This window comes from Zeugodacus cucurbitae, chromosome 6, assembly GCF_028554725.1.
Source record: "Zeugodacus cucurbitae isolate PBARC_wt_2022May chromosome 6, idZeuCucr1.2, whole genome shotgun sequence".
Lineage (NCBI taxonomy): Eukaryota > Metazoa > Arthropoda > Insecta > Diptera > Tephritidae > Zeugodacus > Zeugodacus cucurbitae.
Genome location: NC_071671.1, coordinates 11,885,709 through 11,908,035, shown reverse-complemented (window position 1 = coordinate 11,908,035; position 22,327 = coordinate 11,885,709). Strand labels below are relative to the sequence as shown.

Here is a 22,327-nt window from a genome sequence, read left to right as displayed (position 1 = left end):
CATAGAAGGAAGAGAATCAACGTAAACGCAATGTTGCAAAAATTACCGAACGATAGTCCTATTTTTCCAATCTTCTAAAATCCGTGGATACGTCCGGACCCAGACGGGGTCAAAACTAAATAAAGCAGTCCGATCGGGCTGAAATTTCCACAGTAGTCGATTGTGAGAGAATATTTCAGAAGAGAGTAGTATATAACGATATGAGCTCCCTCGGGCGGTGTGACTAAATACTTAGTAGTTTGAAGCCAGCAGCAATCAGAGTTTTCCTACTCATTTACCGTTACTTCATATCGTTAAAAAACAATCAGTAACTTCACATATCTGGCAACTCGTATAACATGTATAATATTACTTCAAACCAATTCCATCACCCAACAATCCTAGCTGACGAAACCGAATGCAGCCACCAACTACACGGACCTGTCTTCTAAGTCTCTATGTAGATTCATATGTATGTATGTATATACCTATCAAAATCTAAATCCAATGCACAACAAAAGCAGACATGGAAAAGAATGAATAGAAAACAACAATAGTTGTGGTGTAAGCGCATTAGGAACGAGCGGACTAAACTGACAAAGGACACACATACTCGCATACACAAGTAGAAGCTGGGGCTGGAGCGGATGTGCCAATGAACGAACGAAATAACTGGCTGACAAACAAAACAGAACGACGAAAAAACGGCGTGACTATCACAATTCACTCAGCAACAAGGAGCGTCCATTAAGAGCGCGATGACGTTGAGCACTACGTAATTATAGCACTAACATAAAGTACTCAAAAATGTGGTGCCAGGTAGTTGGGGTAACGATATACGGCAGGTGGTGCTACATTTGCAGCGAAAAGAGCGCGCTATGCAATGCTAAGTTGATAGTTAAGAGTACAGCATCGAGCAAAGAGTGCGCGTTCATGGACCGCAAGCTCCACCATATGGGCATGCAACTCCATCGCAGTCGCACGTTTTTTACGTTGGCTTTCATTCTCGTTGGCGCTGTGCTGTCTGCTGGGCAAAATAACGCGAACGTGAACAGTGAACAGCGAAGTGCGGACAGCTTCACGAATGTGCCAGGCCAGCAACCGAGACGAGCAGCGTATATAAAACGGCATATCAGCAGCGGCAGCGCTGTCATTCGCCGGCGGTGCTTACAACCAGTGTGTATACGGTGCGATTGGTGCGCGCAAAACGTCAGCAACGGAATAAAACAAACGAAACGTCAAAAAAACAACGAAAAACATATACAAAACAAAGGGCGCTGGCGAACTAAACTGTGGCTGCTGGAATGCAGTGAATGCGCTGCCAAGTGACTTCAGTGTATAAATTACTAAATTGAACGCTGCTAGTTTTTAAAAGTTCCATACAAACATAGAAAGTAAAAACAAAAGCAACAACAAAAAATACAAAATTCAGCGAAATAAACATTTTAGTGATTTTCTTTGTGTTTTGCCAAATACGCGCAGTTTGACAGACACTGGAGGGCGAGTGTGCGGGAATTTCGTGCTTTGACATTTAATTATTTGTTTTTAATAAATTTTTTTTTGTGCTAAATTATAAACAATTGACTGTTGTGCTGTTATCGCACGCTTTTGTTGTGTTTATAGCTATTGAGCCACTTTGGGCGCTGACGAGACGCTTCGAGTGCATTTCTGTGCGCACACAACGTGTCTGCTCCAATTTTGTACGGAAGAAGAAGAAGCAGTAACAACAACAACAACGCAAATTAGCTGCATAACAAAAACAAAGCACAAGTACGTGCATAAACAAACCGTTTTACATTAAAAATATAACAATAAAATAATTAAAGCAAGTGAGAAAGTGCGTTGGAGACAATAAAAAAAATTTGGAAGGAATAAAGAAAATTATAAAGAAAAGTGTGAAAAGCAGTAAGGCGTGCATTTGGCAGTAGAAGAAATACATTTATTTGAGCGCTTAAAAGCATTAAAGCAAAAATGGATACCGACAACAAAAAGCCTTTTAAGGTGAGTTCAAATAAAATTGGCTTTAAATATCTTCAAGAAGAAAAATAAAATTGACGAAAGTAAAATAAATGTATAAATAAGAAGTTATTAAGTTTAACTAAAGCGGTGATAATGTTATTTGTGGCATAATTTTATTGTTGTTAATCTATGATTACACTCAAAAATAAAATTAAATCAGTGAATGTAATAAGTAGAATTTTCATGTCTAAACATGTTTCAATGTATTGGTATACACATTTTTTCTAATATATTTTTAATTAATTTTTTTTTAATTTTCTTTTAACATTTTATATACAGGATTAATTTAAAATTAAAAGAATATGTATAATATTTTTGCATTTTATTTATATTTTTTTATAATATATGTTTTGTTTTCATTTAATTTTTTTTAAATTTTTTTTAAATATTTTTTTTTTAATATTTTTTTTTTAATTTTCTTTTAACATTTTATATACAGGATTAATTTAAAATTAAAAAATATGTATAATATTTTTGCATTTTATTTATATTTTTTTGTAATATATTTTTTGTTTTCATTTAATTTTTTTTAATTTTTTTTTATTAATTTTTTTTAAATATTTTTTTGTTAATTTTAAAATAATTTTTAATATAATATTTTTCATATCATTAAAATTTTTTTTAAATAATTAATTTAATTGTAAAATTATTTTTAAATATTTTTATTTTTTTTAAATAAATTAAAATGAAATTATAACATTTTTGTATTTTATTAATGTATTTTAAATTTTTTTATATTTCTTCATAAATATTTTTAGTTTTTCAATATTATTTTTAAATTATTTATTTTTTTTAATTTTTTTTAACATTTTAAATACAGGACTAATTTAAAAATATATATATTATGTTGGTATTTTATTTATTTTTTTTTAATATTTTTGTTTTTATTTAATTCTTTTTAAATATTTATTTTTTTTAATTTAAAATTATTTTTAAACATTTTTTTTAAATAAATCAAAAATAAATTATACTATTTTTGTACTTTATTAAATTTTTTATTTTTGTTTTATTCTTCTCTGAATAATTTAATCCTTGAAAATATTTTTTTATATTATTTTAAACTATATTTGTTTTTAATTTTTCTTTTAACATTTTAAATTAGTATTGTATATTATTATATTATATTATTTTTGTATTTAATTTATTTTTTGTAATATTTTTTATTTATTTTTTTTATTATTTTATTTTTAATTTTAATTTTAAAATTATTTTTAAATATATTTTTTATACTTTATATTTAAATTTATATTTTCTTTTCGTTTTGTTGTTATTTTTTTTTTTATTTTGCAACTGCAACAACGTGCATTGCACGAGTTCATGAACATTTGTCTATTTTTGGGCGTCTCACCAATTTTAGACATATTCACTTGCTGTTGTCCTTAGCGCTGTTGCTTTTGTTTTATTGTAAATATGTATGTATATGTATTTCATACTGAAAACTGGGTGAAACTCTATGTTTTCTTTTTGCGTACCCAATTCTGGTTTATTATTTGCATTCTTAGCTCAGCTAGTAGCTCTCTTCGAATTATAAATTAAGAGAATTGGCTGTTAGACATACTCGCAGTAATTGAAGAAGAGCATTGCGTCGACATTTTTAAGTAATGTTAACGTTGAGCTAAGGGAGAGAGCTTGCTATAGTTGCCATATGAACTATATTTTCGTTAATGTAGTGTTTTTAGTATATTATAATGTATAGTTTAATCTTGTCCGATTTTTAAATATATTTATGTATATTTCATACGTGGTATGTTCAAAAAATAAAGGGAATTTTCTTATTTTGTAAAAAATAGTTATTCATTAGTTTTTTACATATTTGTGATCGGCTTTAAAATAGTCCTCATTTGATATTATGCACTTTTGCGGCGCGTCTTCCAATCGCCGAAACACATCTAAAACTTTTTTGGATAGCTTTTGGCTATTTCAGCAAGTTATCGTTTGCTTGTAAAACGACGGCCCTTTAAGGTTCTCGTTATTTTTGGAAATAGAAATAAAATAAATTAAAATTCAGCCATGTCTGTCGACTATGGATGCTAGGGAATCGTTACAGTATTGTTTTTGGCCAAGAATTCACGAAAAAGCAAAGAGTGAGCTGTGAAATCTATCCTTCATATATAGCTGACTATTTTTCTATTATAATACCAAATAGATCATACCAAAGAGATCTAACTGTTAACAAACCTGGATTTAAATACAGTGTAACTTCTGTAAGTCGAATTTTTAAATTGGCAGTAGCATTTAGAAATCAAATTTCATACAAATCTCCTTCCATAACTCAAACTATCTTAACTCGAAGTTCTCCCTAATTCGAACTCTTGAATTGGCAATAGAAGTCAAATTTTATACAAATTTCCTACGATGAATCGAACCTATCAACCAGGACATAATACAAAATTTAAAATTTTACTTCCGAGACAAAGGCGTCTTTATATCGTATGGAGGCGAACAAAAAAAATTGGATTGCATAAATCATGTAACAAAGGCATGGGTTATATATGTATGTCAAGAGCCAAATAGACAGACATTCTGTCAAATAAGTATCCGGAAATTCTCATTTTCCCGCTGAGAATACAGTGGAACTTCCATAACTCGAACTTCTATAACTCGAAGATCTACATAACTCAAACACTTGAATTGGCAATAGCGTTTAGAAGCCAAATTTCATACAAATTTCCTTCCTCTATATCTTATGGAGTATAATATTACACTTATGAATTGCATAAACCACCTAACAAAGGCATGAAATACAAACGTCAAGAGCCAAACAATAGCAAAGTGCAACAAACAAAATTCCGAATACATGTTTTAACGTTTGAACATAAAACTTTTTGCGAATTGAATAAATAAAACTAAAATAAATAAATCTATATTTTACAGCTTTTTGAAAAATTATATTTTTTAATGAAAATTCTATGACTCGAAGTTTTTTTGTGGATTATGGTGATTCGAGTTAGAGAAGTTCCATTGTATTTCAAGAATTTTTTTGCCAGGTTGGCACAACTGTCAGCTACTATTCTGTAAATTTTTATTGCTATGTGTCATTTAGTTTGTTTACGGCGTCATGCGAAGTAAATTAATAAAACTGGGTATAAATCTGTATTTTACAGCTTTTTGAAAAATTGTAAGTTTTCATAAAAATTATATAGCTCGAAGTCTCTCTAACTCAAAGTTTTTTTGTGGATTATGGTGATTCAATGTATGTCAATAAGCCAGCTCATTATTTTTCATACCCCGCTATCATTTAACTATGATAAAATTAAATTCTAACATCAAATAAACATTATTTATATCAAGCTTGTAAAGATTTGTAACTTACTTCTGAGAAAGCACTTAAAATTCTTCACATGCGTAACAAAATATTTTTGGATAAAAATATTTTTTATAAATTTAATTTTTTTAATTTCGATATTATTAATAGAGTTAATACAATAACTTTGTATATATTATTGTTAGCTTTAAAATGAAAGTTTGAATTTGATTCAATATCAATATTGCAATTTTCAGTCTTCAATTTTAACAAAACGTTTCAATAATTCATCTAATTCCAATGCTCTGGCAACTCTGATCGCCTTTCAAATGCTCTTATTCTTCCACTGTTGTTGGCGTAATTGCTGCTGTTGCTGTATTTTTTCCAATTTACTCATTACTGCTGTTAAAGTTTCTTAAATTGTTGTTGTTGCGCAGCTGATAAAAGAGTCGACGCCCAAAGACAAAGCGCCACTGCCAGAAACGACAGCAACAACAATTGACGGTTGCTACACAATGAAATGGACAATGACGTCGTTCCTGCTGGCGTTGACCAACTGTCATATCCACATATGTAAACACATACATATACATACATATGTATATATATGTAAGAGACTGCAGTTTATTGCCTGTCAGTTTGTTTGCCACTGTGTGTGAGTGCTGTGTGAGTGCCTCCACTACACTGTCTTCCCAACTAGCAAAGCGTATACTTCATATTTTAATGGTTTGTTTACTTTTTTGTTTCGCTTTGTTTGCGCCCTTTATAAGTATGGTTTATTCCAATGCCTGCTCACTGCTTTCATCCAGTGTTTGTACATACGTTTGTATGTGCGGATGCGCGAAAATAAGCGTGCGTGCGTGTGCGGTGTTATTTACACTTCAAAGGAAGCTTAGCAAGCGACGGAAATGACAGTAGTCGTTAAAGTTGCGTAGGACATATATACATATATATGTATATGTATGTATCTCTAGTATATCTGCGTGCAGTTTATTTGGCCGTAAGGAAAACCTGTTGTGGTGGGCGGTAGTGACATGGTAAAGTAAACGCGTACGACAGTAGTACTAACAATAGCAAATAGTGGGTTTATACCGCTATGTTTACACACCACTCAGTCGTAAGCGTTGAGCTCACTAATTATTTGAATTTAATGTACATTTTGTGCTCAAATGCAATAGAATAATGTCTGCAAATATTTGCAGTGTATGTTGTTAACACACAAAATTGCAAGGCCTGTGATGGACATCGTTTGTTGGCACACACTGTTGTCCTTCCAACATAATAAAGGAAAATTATGTTAAAAAGAGTATGTGTTAGCTGGTAAATGTAACCAGTAGATTTATAAGCATAATTATTCTTATTTTCACTGGTTCGTTTCTCCTATATAAAGAGTAAAAATATTAAATTTAGAATAAAGAAATTCGTCATACATAGTATATGAGGGCTGAGGTAATTTCTGAACCGATTTCATTCAATTTCACCAGCAAGGTACACTCTATCCAATACTATAAGCTCACTTAATTTTGCTAAGATATCTCACATATTAACCGATATATGCGGTATAATGTTCACCTTGTTTTTGATAAACCTATAATTTGGTTTATGGGAGCTGGGGGAATTTAAGACCCAATTTTAACCATTTTTGATACAGAGACACACTATTAGAAGAAAAACATTCCCTTTGAATTACTTTAAAATATCTGAGAGATTTACCGATATTTTCGTTGAAAAATTACCCTTAGGTACTGAGTTCTTCATGTTCGATATGCGGGCCTTGAAAAGCTATAGTCCTAGTTCGAAAATTTTTTCACAAGTGATGCCACACCTCAAATACAGTATTTATTCCGTTATCTTCATTGATTCCTAATATATATATTATAAAGTGAACGAATCAGATGGAATTCAAAGTTGTATTATATGGATAGTAGGCGTGGTTGTGAACGGATTTCGCCCATTTCAAATGGGTAGAGTAAGTTCGGGTAATATGGAATACCTATTTTTTTAATCATAACTATGAAGGTATGATTCCGAAACTTTTGAAATTCGATACACATCATCACTGAAATATTGGCTAAAAGAAATTGTTTACATTAAATGATAAAGATTTTAAATTATTAAAAAAAAGTCAAAAGGTAGTACTTTGAAAATTATGTGGGTAATGTGGTATACATGGTTCGTTAAATATGGTATACCATATTACCAGCACAATATCATTTTACAATTTTTCGCGTGTGAAATCTAGTTGGTTGTTTAAACCAATTGGTGAAAATTGGAATATGTACCCATTCAGACAGATGGTACCACGGTTTCGCTCCTCTTTATTAGGACTATTGTTTTTTAAGTCAATTTGGAATGCAAGAGACCGCAAATTCAGTCTCGCCATTATTATTAAATATTATGTATATGTTACTCTGAAATTAAAATATTAACCTAAATAACATAGGGCTGGTAATATGGTACACTATACCAAATTGGCCTGCCACTAGAGTACCATACTCGTATTAGGCACTTTTGTCTTGTCTGTTTTAGTTTGTTATTATACTCTCGCAACAAAAGTTGCTAAGAGAGTATTATAGTTTTGTTCACATAACGGTAACGAGACGAGTCAAAATCGGAATGTCTGTCTGTCCGTCCGTCCGTCCGTCCGTCCGTCCGTCCATCCGTGCAACGGATAACTTGAGTAAAAATTGAGATATCTTGATGAAACTTGGAACACACGTTCCTTGGCACCGTGATGCCACGCCCACAAAATGGCGAAAACCGAAAACACAAAAAGTGTCATAACTAAGCCATAAATAAAGTTATAAAAGTAAAATTTTGGAACAGAGGGTTGCACTAGGAAGGGGCATATTTGGATGTAATTTTTTTGGGAAAGTGAGCGTGGTCCCACCCCCAAATCGGTTTTTTGTATATAGCTCGCAAACCAATAAAGCTACATAAACCAAACTTTCTGCAGTCAGTTCTCTTACGTACACACACACCATGAAATTCGATGAAATCGGATAATAACCACGCCCACCTCCCATACAAAAGTTAGGTGAAAATTACTTAAAGTGAGTTAACTCAGTAACGAAAAACGCCAGAAACACTAAATTACACATAAGAAATGCCAGATGGAAGCTGCACTCAGATTTTTTTACATAATGGAAAATGGGCGTGGCATAGCCCACTTATGGGTCAAAAACCATATCTCAGTTACTACTCCACCGATTTAAATGAAACTTGGTTTGTAATAGTTTCCTTACATCCCAATGATATGTTGTTAAAATAGGCCAAATCGCTTCACAACCACGCCTACTTCCTATATACCAGAACTTTGAAGACGATCTGAATCGTTAACTTTACAATATATAAAGTTAGCACTAGTGAAGATATCGATGCAGAACTTTGCACAAATACTACCTTTATAGTGTGGCAGCCACATTCTAAAATGCATGTATCGAACATGAGGACCTCGGTGCTTCTAACCTAATATTATGGTTTCCAACTTTCAATAGACTTTATACAATATATATGACGAATATGTGGGTCAAATTGTATATTATATAATATAAATAAAGGTAAATAAATAAATTGCGAGAGTATAAAATGTTCGGTTACACCCGAATTTAGCCCTTCCTTACTTGTTTTTTATTCAAAAGCTCACATTCTTTAAAACTTTTCTATTTTAATTTAATTGCGATAAGTTTTTTATCAGTTAAATAACTAAGTTTCATAGGAAAATCTGTTATAACATAAAAAAATTGCTTTATGTTGTGTCCTGATAAAAACTCTATCACGAGCAATCCCGTGTTTTTAGGAATTGAAAGAAAACTTGACAACTTTCACCAACTTTCCTTTACTCTTTCCAAATTTCACAGCTTTTGTCGTAATCGGCGTTCCCATAGAGCACCTAGTTTAGGAGAAAAGCAGGTGTCAAAAAAATATTAAGTACCAAATTTCATTGAAATCGGTAGAGTAGCTTCTGAGATATGATTTTTGAGCCATATATGGGCAACGCCAGGCCCTTTACAATTTCATCTTCATAATTCTCATTCTTTCTTTCTCAGCGTTCTCACGTACCAAGTGCATATGGACTTACATATATCACATATGTTGAATTAGTGAAGTAGGCCCTCTAGCATGCGCGTGTTGACCTACTTTATCAAATTAGGCGCTTTGTAAATGTACCTTTTTTCCTTATCTACGAACATACATATGCGAGAGTAAAGTATGATTTATTATTAATTGTTTTGATTTGTGTTTGTCTGTACAGGGAGCTCCTTAGTTAATTCGATACACGTGTATGAGTTTGTAGAAGAGGCAGATGGTGGTGCCGAATAGGAAATGTAAATAATGTTGGCAGACAGATTGAGACTTTGGCACATTTTTCGACGAAACACGGCACCTGGCAATCTAGTTTTAACATCTGTGCTTTTATTCCATATACTTAGGAGAGCACCAGAACTTGTATGATATTTGATCCTGGGACCTTCTTGTATATACTTGTAATGTTTTTTTTAATAATAGTACAGATAAATAATGAAACAAAATCTTCTCTGAGTACTTTCTTTACAAACTAACCTCAAATTTATTTTATAATAGTAGTAAAATATATATTTTGTTTAATAAAAAATAAATAGAAATTTGAAAATTTTCAACTTTTTTTGTAAACAATCCAAGGGATATACAGACCATCATTATCAGTTAACCCTAAAAGTATGCTAACTGAAAACTTCCTCGACTTCCTTCCTTCAAAGGAAAAAATTGTAATTAATCAAGAAGTAAAATAAGCTATAATTTAAAAATAAAATAATAAAATTTTTCTTCTTCTTATCCATCCTTCATAATTGATATTTTACAAGCTCATTCTTTTGGCAACTTTTTTCTTTTACACTATACTTTTAGGGTTTTTATTTTATTACTTAAATAATGTAAATTAAATACATTTTCAACTTTTAACACAATCGAAGTTTAAGGAATGTTTTCGTTGAGTTAGCTTAGTGGGAGATTAATTAAAGGCAAATAAAAATCCTAAGCGAGAATAAATATGAAGGAAATTCCTAATTCCTATATTGAAGCATACTTTCGAGCGCGCCTATAGAATTTCATTTCTTAAGTACATACATAATTATATTATAAATATGTAGGCCATGCCACCTGCGGTGTTTCGCAAATGTCTGCTTTATGAATTCTCAATGTGAATTTAATTATATTTTTTCGTAGAAATCGAATTTAATACTTAATTATAAAGCGATAAAAATTGTAGGTTGGAAAATATGAAAGTTTCAGTGGAATAAACAGTAAATCGCTGTGGGGGGGGTGGTAACGCCGCACACTAACTTCGGCTCTAACTGTATTTGGTTTCGCTCGCTTGTTATGTATTTGGCTGTTGTTGTTTTTTTTCTGGTGATTAAAATCGCATGCCTGAATGAGAATTGTATAACTGCCATGGCTAACGGTATTGCGGGCAAATTACAAGCAGCGAAAGTTAAGTGGTGAACAAGGCAGTAAATGAGTGGAAATAACAAACTATGAAAAAAGTGTGTGCCGAAGTAATTGAGTAATCATGAGAATGCTTTCTATTTTATTGAAATTAAAGAAAAGAAAATTAATTTAATTGAAATATGTTGAGTGCGGTGCGTACTTATGTTTTTAAATACTGAAAATGCGATTTTAGTTTTGTGGTTGAAGGTCATAATAATAATTAAAAAATAATAGTGATAATAATAATTAAATAATTAATAATAATAAAAATAAATTATTATTATTTTTATAATGATAGTAGAAAACAAGGTAAGGAAGGGCTAAGTTCGGGTGGAATCGAAAATTTTATACTCTCGCAATTTATTGTTGCAATTTTATAAAGATAACACATAATTTGACACACAAATTCGGCATAAAGTCTATTAGAATAACGAAAAACATGATATATAGTATATGAGGAATAGGGTGGGTCAATTTGTATGGAGCAAAAAAAATACACCAAGCGGTTATCAAAATCGTAAACTACGATGAATTCTAAGAAAATTTTGTTATGTTACCTATCCACCCATAAAAATTAAAATAATAATAAATAAAATTTCAAACTTTAATAGCTTTAATCTTCCGCGAAATCGTATTGCAGTTAACAATTTCATTTTATATCTATATATAAAGCAAAAACTTGACTGTTAAGGGCCAAACAAAATATAATATTCTTCTAAAGTTCACAATTAATTAGTTTTAAGCTCTTGTTTGCTGTCCATCCTAGATGTTGCGTTTCGACTTGCAACCGTGACTGCCATAACACCATCACGATTTTTTTCTATAGTTCCACGGGAAACGCTAGTCAGCAGTTGCACAAAGCGCTCGGTTCCTTGAATATGTGGAGGAATTTGTGGATCCGGAAGTGGAGGATTGTCAAATTCTATGTATTCGAGCAAATGGTCATAGGGTATGTTTGCAGTGAAGGGCGGTTCCGACAAAATGCTATTGTTATCTAAGTTTATCATCTCAACATAATCAGTGCAGTCAAAATTTATAGTTGGTTTTTTGTAAGCTCTTAATTTTGTTGGGTCGTAAAGTTTTTTACGATAGTGCAAAATTTTTTTCGTAGCCCTCTGGCGCACTTCCTTTCTGGCATCAAAAAGCATTGTTAGTAGAACATTTTCTGAATGTGCAAAATATGAGTTATTTTGAACAACGTGGCGTGGTTTTTGTCCGCTTGTGATAATTTTTCAAATATCGCTTACATAGGCATAATGTAATACGTATACAGCATTTGAAAAAAATCGGTGAGGTGGTTCCAGAGATATACATATGAACTCATAAGTGGGCAGCGCCACGCCCCCTATAAAAAATTTCTGTACTGTCGAATTTTCTGCTTAAATACAACATCACATACCAAATTTGAGCAAATTAGCTTCGATATCTACAAAACATGCAAAAAATCGACAGTGGAATAGGAATTGGATTTTTTTTTTTTACAAAATACAATATACGAAAGTTTCTCGTTAAAAACCGGAAGCTCGATTTTCATTTTAGACCCATGATTTCTTGGGCAAATTTTCTTAGAATTCATCGTAGTTTACGATTTTGATAACCGCTTTGTCAAGAAAAAAATTGACCCACTCTAATGAGGAATGAGGAAATTCCTGAACCGATTTCACTCATTTTCATTACCAAGGTGCACTATATTCAAGGCTATACGCTCCCTTAATTTTGATATCTCACATATTAACCGATATATACGATAGAAAGCCCACCGAATGTTTGAAAAACCTATAATTAAGTATATGGGGGCTAAGGGAAGTTATGACCCGATTTTAACCATTTTTGGTACAGAGACACACTATTAGAAGAAAAAGATTATTTGAATTAAATTAATATATCTGAAAGATTTATCGATAGTTTCGTTGAAAAATTACCCTTAGGCACTGGGTTCTTCATATTCGATATCCGGGGCATTGAAAAGTTATAGTCCGATTTCGACAATTTTTCCATAAGTGAAGCCACAGATGATATACATAATTCCTTATGTATATATTATAAGTGAACGATCAAATTGTATTCAAAATTGAATTATATGGGAAGTAGGCGTGGTTGTGAACCGATTTCGCCCATTTGCCATCCGATCATCAGGGTGTCGACTTCCATTGAAATCGGTCGAGTAGATCCTGAGATATGGTTTGGGTGACGCCATGCCCCTTTTCCACTTTTTTTAATCTGAGTGCAGCTGTCATTTCTTCTGTAAAATGAAACACTAAATTATTGAGAAAAATAAATTGATCAATTAAAATTATTGAGAAACCCTTTTTTGCCTTTTATACTGCCGGCTACTCGATAACCGATCAGCTGTAATACATTTTTATACTCTCGCAATATATTGCGCAGAGTATTATAGTTTTGTTCACATAACGGTTGTTTGTGTCACCAAGAAATAAAAGAGTTAGATATGTGGTTTTATATATATAAATGATCAGGATGACGAGTGGAGTTGAAATCCGGATGTCTGTCCGTCCGTCTTTCCGTCCGTCCGTCCGTGTAAGCGATAACTTGAGTAAAACTTGAGATATCTTAATGAAACTTTGAACACATGTTCCTCGGGATCGAGAGAGGGTTGCTTTCGAAAATGGGCAAAATCGGTCCACTGCCTCGCCCACAAAATGGCGAAAACCAAAAACACATAAAGTGTCATAACTAAGCCATAAATAAAGTTATAACAGTAAAATTTGGAAAAAAGGATCGCACTAGGAAGGGGCATATTTGGATATACTCTTTTGGAGAAGTGGGCGCGGACCCGCCCCCAAATCGGTCATTTGTTTATATCTCGCAAACCAATGAAGCTATATAAACCAAACTTTCTGCAGTCGATTCTCTTACGTACCCCACCAAACACCATGAAAATAGTTGAAATCGGATAAAAGTGGGTTAACTCACTAATGAAAATCGTCAGAAACACTAAATTTCACATAAGAAATGGCAAAGGGAAGCTGCACTCAGATTTTTTTACAAAATGGAAAATGGGCGAGGCGTCGTCCACTTATGGGTCAAAAACCATATCTCAAGGACTACTCGACCGATTTCAATGAAACTTGGTTTGTAATAGTTTCCTAACCTCCCAATAATATGTTGTGAAAATTGGCCAAAACGCTTAACAACCACGCCTACTTCCTATATACCAGAACTTTGAAGACGATCTGAATCGTTTACTTTACAATATATAAAGTAAGCACTAGTGAAGCACTAAGTTTATAGTGTGGCAGCCCCATTCTAAAAATCGCCAAAATCGGACGATAGGTTTTCAAGGCCCCATATATCGAACATGAGGACCTCGGTGCTTCTATCCTAATATTAGGGTTTCCAACTTTCAATGGACTTTATACAATATATATGACGAATATGTGGGTCAAAATGTGTATTATATAATATTAATTAAGTTAAATATATAAATTGGGAGAGTATAAAATGTTCGGTTACACCCGAACTTTGCCCTTCCTTACTTGTCGTTATTGCTTTTCATAAGTTGGTAAGTTTCATCAGCTGATTAATATTATTTAGCAGCGACATCTACCGTAGCTGCTTTTTTATCAAAAAAATCAGCGTTTCGCTGATAAAGAACGCATATATTTTACGTCTGTGATGGGGTACGTAAGAGAAGTGACTGCAGAAAATTTGATATTTATATAGCTTTATTGTTTTTATAGTAGATTTCTAATTGAAATTTAAAAGATTAGGTTTGATAATGAAGTCCTCTTATTTAAAGCGGTCATATAATCAATTTGCATCTATGTGTATAACTATGCGGTACGACGTCTGTAACAGTTGATGGAACAGCATATTTATATAGACAAATGAAGCCTGGACTGCAACCTGTAATATATGGAACTCTCTCTTAACATTTTTTCGTTTGAATAAAACCCTGAAACAAAAGTGAAAATTTGGGACCAAATTCGTATTCAATGTTAACAGTAATACTGAATTTATACACTTAGTTTCTAAAATTTATAATTCAGACTTTTAGCCTTTTATTTCATCCCACTGTGCATTTCCAAATATTAGAAGGTCAATAGGCCGCTATGAAGGTGAACAGTATCGGTGCACTTAATTAGGAAGAAAACCAAAATAATTGCGACCCTGCGACACATGTATGTACATAGCAAAGTTCTTTCGTGAAGTGTTGACTTTTCTGTGTACGATATGCATTAATACGAAATACAGTTTACAAGCGCTCAGACATGTATGCATTGACGAACTTATGTTAAGGTTACTCATACGCCGTGTTTGACAATTTTGAAGTTTTATTCTATGTCTGAAATGATTAAAAGTATTTCCAAACTCAAGAGTAACTTCGTATTATGTTTAAATAAATATAATGAGACCAAGAAAAAATTAATAATCCAATATTCGAATAATCCAAAATAGTGCAAAGCTCAAGCCTTATTCCGCCTATTGATGGAGTAAAATGTCTTAATATCTCTCAAAATGTCTATGGAAACTAAAATAATAAAAATAACATAATTTTATGTAAAAATATATAAGTAAATTAGTGGCTGAGTCAAATAATCTAATTCCAATATGCCAAAAAGTAATAAACACCCACCATAAAAAGTAATATTCAAAGTCCTTTCGCACCACATCACCTAAAGACACCTTAAGAAATACATCACTCAATAGTGGCAGCGTTGTAAATGTATGTATATAGACATAACTGTGTGCTCGTGCGTGTCACAGCGCGACGCTGCCAAACTGGCTGCAATAATCAAGCCAAAATGGCGGGCGACTGAATTTCAAAGCGTTGGCAAAATGCTTGTCTACCATATACTCAAGTGTGTGTGTGTGTGTGGTTGTTTGTAAGGCTTGTAAGGTTTCGTTGCGTGTCTCTTGATGCTCATGTTTACTGCTAATGGGCGTATAAGTGTGCAATCATAAGTTGAAAGTTAGCTTGTAAACGTGTTGTTGAAGATTCTTCGTTTTTTTTTTTTTGGTTTTTTATTTTCTTCTTTTTTTTTGACTTAACCAATATCACATTGACAATGACAGATGTGATTGATGTCTACTAAATTTCCAAACATCAGCATTAATTCAGTTATAGCAACATGACTGATGGGTGGATTAGATAATAGAGGTTAGAGAATATTAAATTTTCTATTTTATGAGATTTTATTTAAATTTTTTTAATTTTCATTAAAATTTTTATTTTTCAATAAATATTTTTTTAATTTGTTACTATTTCTTTATACTATGTAATTTGGAAAATTTTAAGTGTGTTCGTAAAGCTTAGATGATTGTCGAACGCCTCATCTTAGCTATACCACTATCTCCAACTATAGTCTGGGCTCCAAAATTTGTTTGAATATTTTAAAAACATTGAAACATACCTACATGATATTGTTTAGCCCAAAATTTGTGAGAAATTTCCTGAATATTTCCATCACAAAGGCCTAGATTAACTAGCATCAAGCTACTTCCCTGCATGAATTTTACAAATAACATTTATTTCACACTTCACATACCCCTGAATGCCTTATCAGCACAAGTGAGTAACTTAGCCACACAAAGTTAGAAAAATCGCATTTCACACAAAAATAATACCGCATTCATCTTTTCAACTATTGATTTACACACACCGCTATGACTGTAATCAACTCAATATGCTTCAGTGGATTTTGTCTTCTCATGACTGTGCAAAAACTCGCTTTCTTCCGCAAGTTATATATTATCATAAGTGTATGTATATGAAGCAATGCTTCGAGTGATATGCGTAGCTATATTACAAAGAGTTGGCCTGAAGGCGGAAACGTGTTGATATGCTTCTAAGCAGTAGGTGGTTGTTGAAAATTGAAAATTGGCGAAAGAATGGCAATACAGCACAATATATTTAAAATGAGAAAAGAAAACAAAAGAAAAAAAAAAAACAAATTTGAGTAGTGTTTTGTAAAATACCAAACAAGTGCCAAAAGGTTACAGGAAATGTGCCAAAGCACGCAGGCGAGGCAAGCAAGCAAGAAGGATCGAAAGGATGCCATTGTTAATGTAGTATTTGGTTGCTAAATGTCAAAGCGGAATTTCTTTTCGATATTGATATGCCTTTTGCTCGCCCAAATCGTGTGGAAAATTAAAATTGATACCATGATAATAGACAAAGCACGGAGAAATGCTGAATAACAAAAAGGAATGAGGGCAATTTTAAGGAATGCTCAGATGAGTAAGAGTGTAAAAAGGATTTTAAAACTAAAGAAATTTTATTTTATCGCATTTCGTATTTTGTTCTAATATGTGTTTTTTAATACTTACTACAAATTTTGTTTCATAAAATATAAATAATAATAATATTTGTGAATAAAATGTGATTGTACTTATTTTATGTTAAATAGCACATCTGTGATATTTATTTTACATTTTTGATTTTTTTTTATTTTTTTTTTTTAAGTGTGACTTTCTATATTATAAAATATTAACGAAAATACCAAATTGCGAAGTGGGAGTACCCCAGAGCGTATACGTAACTACTAAATCGCACTATGAAGTCAACGTCGCACATAGCTTTCTGCTAGTGCATATTGCGGCTAAAAATATAAGGAGTTGTCGCAGGACAATGACATTTGGTACATCATTGTTTTGGATTCCAATTAAGAAAAAAATGAAAAAAATCAAAATCACCTCCCATATGAAAACTTAATTTTTCACCTACAGCACTGATTTTTGGTACATAGCATTTTTATGACATTATATATGTTGGTTTTAAATTTCAATAATATCCGCCCACTTTTACGCCCACCTCCCATACAACTAAATTCTCTTCTATCAAGTCTCTTTTAGCAACTTTTTTACATCTTCGCGACATTCTAATTTTTTTAATTTTATTTTAGTACGAAAAATGTTTATGTACGGATCCGAAGACATTAATAAGTGATGCATCACATCTTCGTTAGTGGATATGATAGTTCTTCTGGAATGATAGTTCCAGTAATCCTTGTTGCGTACTTCTTGTGCTTCCTCAAATAACATTCCTATGAAAAAACATTACAACTTGCATAAATTAAGATATTCAATTAAAAAAGGTTTACCATAACTCACCTATTGGTAAAATAGCCTCTGAAATAATTTTGCTGCCTTGAATTAAAACTTTGTGAACAGTTATGGGCATATAATACCAGCCATAAAGGTCAACATACAGATTGGCGGTATCCAAACATTATCTATAGAATTTGTCTGTATCAATCGACTTCCTGCAATTGATTGTGGTCAATATAATTTTAAAGCGATGAACCAGTTCTTCGTTTACTCCAGTTGCATCAGATGTTAGAGCAGGATTTTCAAAAAATCGTCTAGACATATTCCCGTCATTTGTTGTGCCCATTCCTTGTTTCACTACGTCTACATTGATATCCAGTATTTGTTTCAGATTGTCTTGAATAGCTGCTTTATTTGCTAGCTTTACGTCCTTTGTAATTCTCCACTTTCTAAAAGTAAGACGGTACGCAATGTGCAAATTGCACTCCATAAATTTTATACGAGCATGAAGTGGAGAAATACCGAATTTGAGACTTTCATCTGAAGTATTTCTTAATATCAAGGCATCAATGTCATTCATTTCTGTTGGTTTTGCTCCACAAATGAAACAAACCGCCATAGATGAAGTTCCAGTGATACTCGCCACTTTCCCATCTATCATCGTTAACGACAAACTATGACCAACCGTAAACCGTAAATATTCAATATTTCGGTAAAAATATCAACAAAATGTTAAGAAATCAGTGCCAAAAACAATTATATTCAAAGGCAAACGTTTATAAAGTTCGCTATATATTGCATACTTTTGGGCGGTAACTTGCCATTTTAGAGTATAGCATTGTTTTTTTCAAGGGGGGCAATTTGGGGCAGCTGAATTTTTTTTATCGTTTAGCTGAGACTTCAGGCTTTAATTCGGTATATGTATGTCGACAGCGGTAGACAGCGCTAAAAAGATGCACCTCTTTGAATTTGAAGAACATTGAAATTTTGACGTTCAAATTATGTTGTTCCACAAAATTCTTTATGCATTATTTTTTAAATGGATTTTGATGTAAATTTTTTCTGATATATACTTCTTCTTCTTAACTGGCGTAGAAACCGCTTACGCGGTTATAGCCGAGTCCACAACAGTGCGCCACGCATCTCTCCTTTTGGCGGTTTGGCGCCAATTGGTAATACCAAGTGAAGACAGGTCCTTCTCCACCTGGTCCTTCCATCGGAGTGGAGGTCTCCCTCTTCCTCGGCTTCCACCAGCGGGTACTGCATCGAAAACTTTCAGAGCTGGGGCACTTTCATCCATTCGAACAACATGACCCAGCCAGCGTAGCCGCTGTCTTTTTATTCGCTGGACTATGTCTATGTCGTCGAACAACACATACAGCTCATCATTCCATCTTCTGCGGTATTCGCCGTTGCCAATGTTTAAGGGACCGTAAATCTTCCGCAAAACCTTTCTCTCGAAAACTCCTAGTGCCGTCTCATCGGATGTTGACACCGTCCACGCTTCTGCACCATAAAGTAGGACGGGAATGATGAGGGACTTGTAGAGTTTAGTTTTTGTTCGTCGAGAGAGGACTTTACTTTTCAATTGCCTACTCAGTCCATAGTAGCACCTGTTGGCAAGAGTGATTCTGCGTTGGATTTCAAGGCTGACATTATTATCGGTGTTAATGTTGGTTCCTAGGTATACGAAATTATCTACAACTTCAAAGTTATGACTGTCAACAGTGACGTGGGAGCCAAGACGCGAATGCGCTGACTGTTTGTTTGATGACAGGAGATATTTCGTCTTGTCCTCGTTCACCACCAGACCCATTCGCTTCGCTTCCTTATCCAGGCGGGAAAAAGCAGAACTAACGGCGCGGGTGTTGTTTCCGATGATATCAATATCATCGGCGTACGCCAGGAGCTGTACACTCTTGTAGAAGATTGTACCTTCTCTATTTAGCTCTGCAGCTCTTATAATTTTCTCCAGCATCAAGTTAAAGAAGTCGCACGATAGCGAGTCACCTTGTCTGAAACCTCGTTTGGTATCGAACGGCTCGGAGAGGTCCTTCCCGATCCTGACGGAGCTTTTGGTGTTGCTCAACGTCAACTTACACAGCCGTATTAGTTTTGCGGGGATACCAAATTCAGACATCGCGGCATAAAGGCAGCTCCTTTTCGTGCTGTCGAAAGCAGCTTTAAAGTCGACAAATAGATGGTGTGTGTCGATCCTTTTTTCACGGGTCTTCTCCAAGATTTGGCGCATGGTGAATATCTGGTCAGTTGTTGATTTTCCAGGTCTAAAGCCACACTGATAAGGTCCAATCAGTTTGTTGACGGTGGGCTTTAGTCTTTCACACAGTACGCTCGATAGAACCTTATAAGCGATGTTAAGGAGGCTTATCCCACGATAGTTGGCGCAGATTGTGGGGTCTCCCTTTTTGTGGATTGGGCAGAGTACACTGAGATTCCAATCGTCGGGCATGCTTTCTTCCGACCATATTTCGCAAAGAAGCTGATGCATGCACCTTATCAGCTCTTCGCCGCCGTATTTGAATAGCTCGGCCGGCAATCCATCGGCCCCCGCCGCCTTGTTGTTCTTCAAGCGGGTAATTGCTATTCTAATTTCTTCACGGTCGGGCAATGGAACATCTGTTCCATCGTCGTCGATTGGGGAATCGGGTTCGCCATCTCCTGGTGTTGTACTTTCACTGCCATTCAGCAGGCTGGAGAAGTGTTCCCTCCACAAACACAGTATACTCTGGTCATCAACCACTAGATCACCGCTGGGGGTCCTACAGGAGTGTGCTCCGGTCTTGAAACCTTCAGTTAGTCGCCGGATCTTTTCGTAAAATTTTCGAGCATTACCCCTGTCGGCCAGCTTGTCAAGCTCTTCATACTCACGCATTTCTGCCTCTTTCTTTCTTTTTCTGCAAATGCGTCTCGCTTCCCTCTTCAGCTCTCGGTATCTTTCCCATCCCGCTCGTGTTGCGGTCGATCGCAACATTGCGAGGTAGGCAGTCTGTTTTCTCTCCACTGCGAGACGACAATCCTCATCATACCAGCTGTTTTTTTGGCTTTTCCGAAAGCCAATGGTTTCGGTTGCAGCTGTACGTAAGGAGTTTGATATGCCGTCCCACAGCTCCCTTATACCGAGATGCTGATGAGTGCTCTCAGAGAGCAGGAGTGCAAGTCGAGTAGAAAATCGTTCGGCTGTCGGTTGTGATTGCAGCTTCTCGATGTCGAACCTTCCTTGTGTTTGTTGACGTGTGCGCTTTTCTACACAGAGGCGGGTGCGTATCTTAGCTGCTACAAGATAGTGGTCCGAGTCGATGTTGGGACCACGAAGCGTACGCACATCAAAAACACTGGAGACATGTCGTCCATCTATCACAACATGATCGATCTGGTTGCGAGTGATTCGATCCGGGGACAGCCAAGTAGCTTGATGGATTTTCTTATGCTGGAATCTAGTGCTACAGATGACCATATTTCGGGCCCCGGCGAAGTCGATCAGCCTCAGACCGTTTGGTGATGTTTCGTCATGGAGGCTGAATTTTCCGACTGTTGTGCCAAAGACACCTTCTTTACCCACCCTAGCGTTGAAATCGCCAAGCACGATTTTGACATCGTGGCGGGGGCAGCGCTCATAGGTACGTTCTAGGCGCTCATAGAAGGTATCTTTGGTCACATCTTCCTTCTCTTCCGTCGGGGCGTGGGCGCAAATCAGCGATATGTTGAAGAACCTCGCTTTGATGCGGATTGTGGCTAGACGTTCATCCACCGGAGTGAATGCCAGGACTCGACGACGGAGTCTCTCTCCCACCACGAATCCCACACCGAATTTGCGCTCCTTTATATGGCCGCTGTAGTAGATGTCACAAGGACCCACCTTCTTCCGTCCTTGTCCCGTCCATCGCATTTCTTGGATTGCGGTGATGTCAGCCTTTACTCTTACGAGGACATCAACCAGCTGGGCAGAGGCACCTTCCCAATTAAGGGTCCGGACATTCCAGGTGCATGCCCTTAAATCATAGTCCTTTATACGTTTGCCGTGGTCGTGCATTATTTTTTAAATGGATTTTGATGTAAATTTTTTCTGATATATACTATAAATGAAAAATAATAATAAAGTTGAATTTCAATAGTTATTTTATTGTATCAATGATTTGACTTTTGGGTAAATTTTTTGTTAATTTTGATGTTCTCCACATTCACCAACTTTGGGTAGTTCTGGACAAAAAACTAATGCAGATAGAATCCTAATACTTTGGGAAAATAATGTATAGATAGTTGGTAACAAACTGTGAAATTTTCACTCAAATCAGACAACATGCCATTTTTGAATTTCAGCCACGGATATCCCTATGTGCGTCGTTTGAATTCGCCCTTAATTTTAAAATTTAAAATAAATCTTTCTCTTTATTGCTTATAAATCGGTGAAACACCATATCTAAATTTTTCCTAAAATCTTTTATAACTGGGATAAATCTAGTGGTATTCTTTCACTAAAACAGTAAGAGTACTCAGATATGAACACAGAAAAACTTTGTTTTTACGCACTAAAACTTTCACCATAAGGTCTTATTTTGCAGAAAGAAAAATTCAACGAAGGAAAGAAAT

The 22,327-nt window shown here is 34.5% G+C and overlaps 1 protein-coding gene across 1 annotated transcript in view; it reads left to right on the top strand.

The window, feature by feature from the left end:
• The first annotated feature begins 799 nt into the window (after positions 1-799).
• Positions 800-22,327, top strand: part of LOC105216930 (DNA fragmentation factor subunit alpha) — a 99,499-nt gene continuing 77,971 nt past the window's right edge. Inside the window, exon 1 of the mRNA XM_011191692.3 lies at positions 800-1,980. Coding sequence (XP_011189994.2) covers positions 1,951-1,980 — 30 coding nt within the window. The 5' untranslated portion in view covers positions 800-1,950. The remainder of the gene's footprint in view (positions 1,981-22,327) is intronic.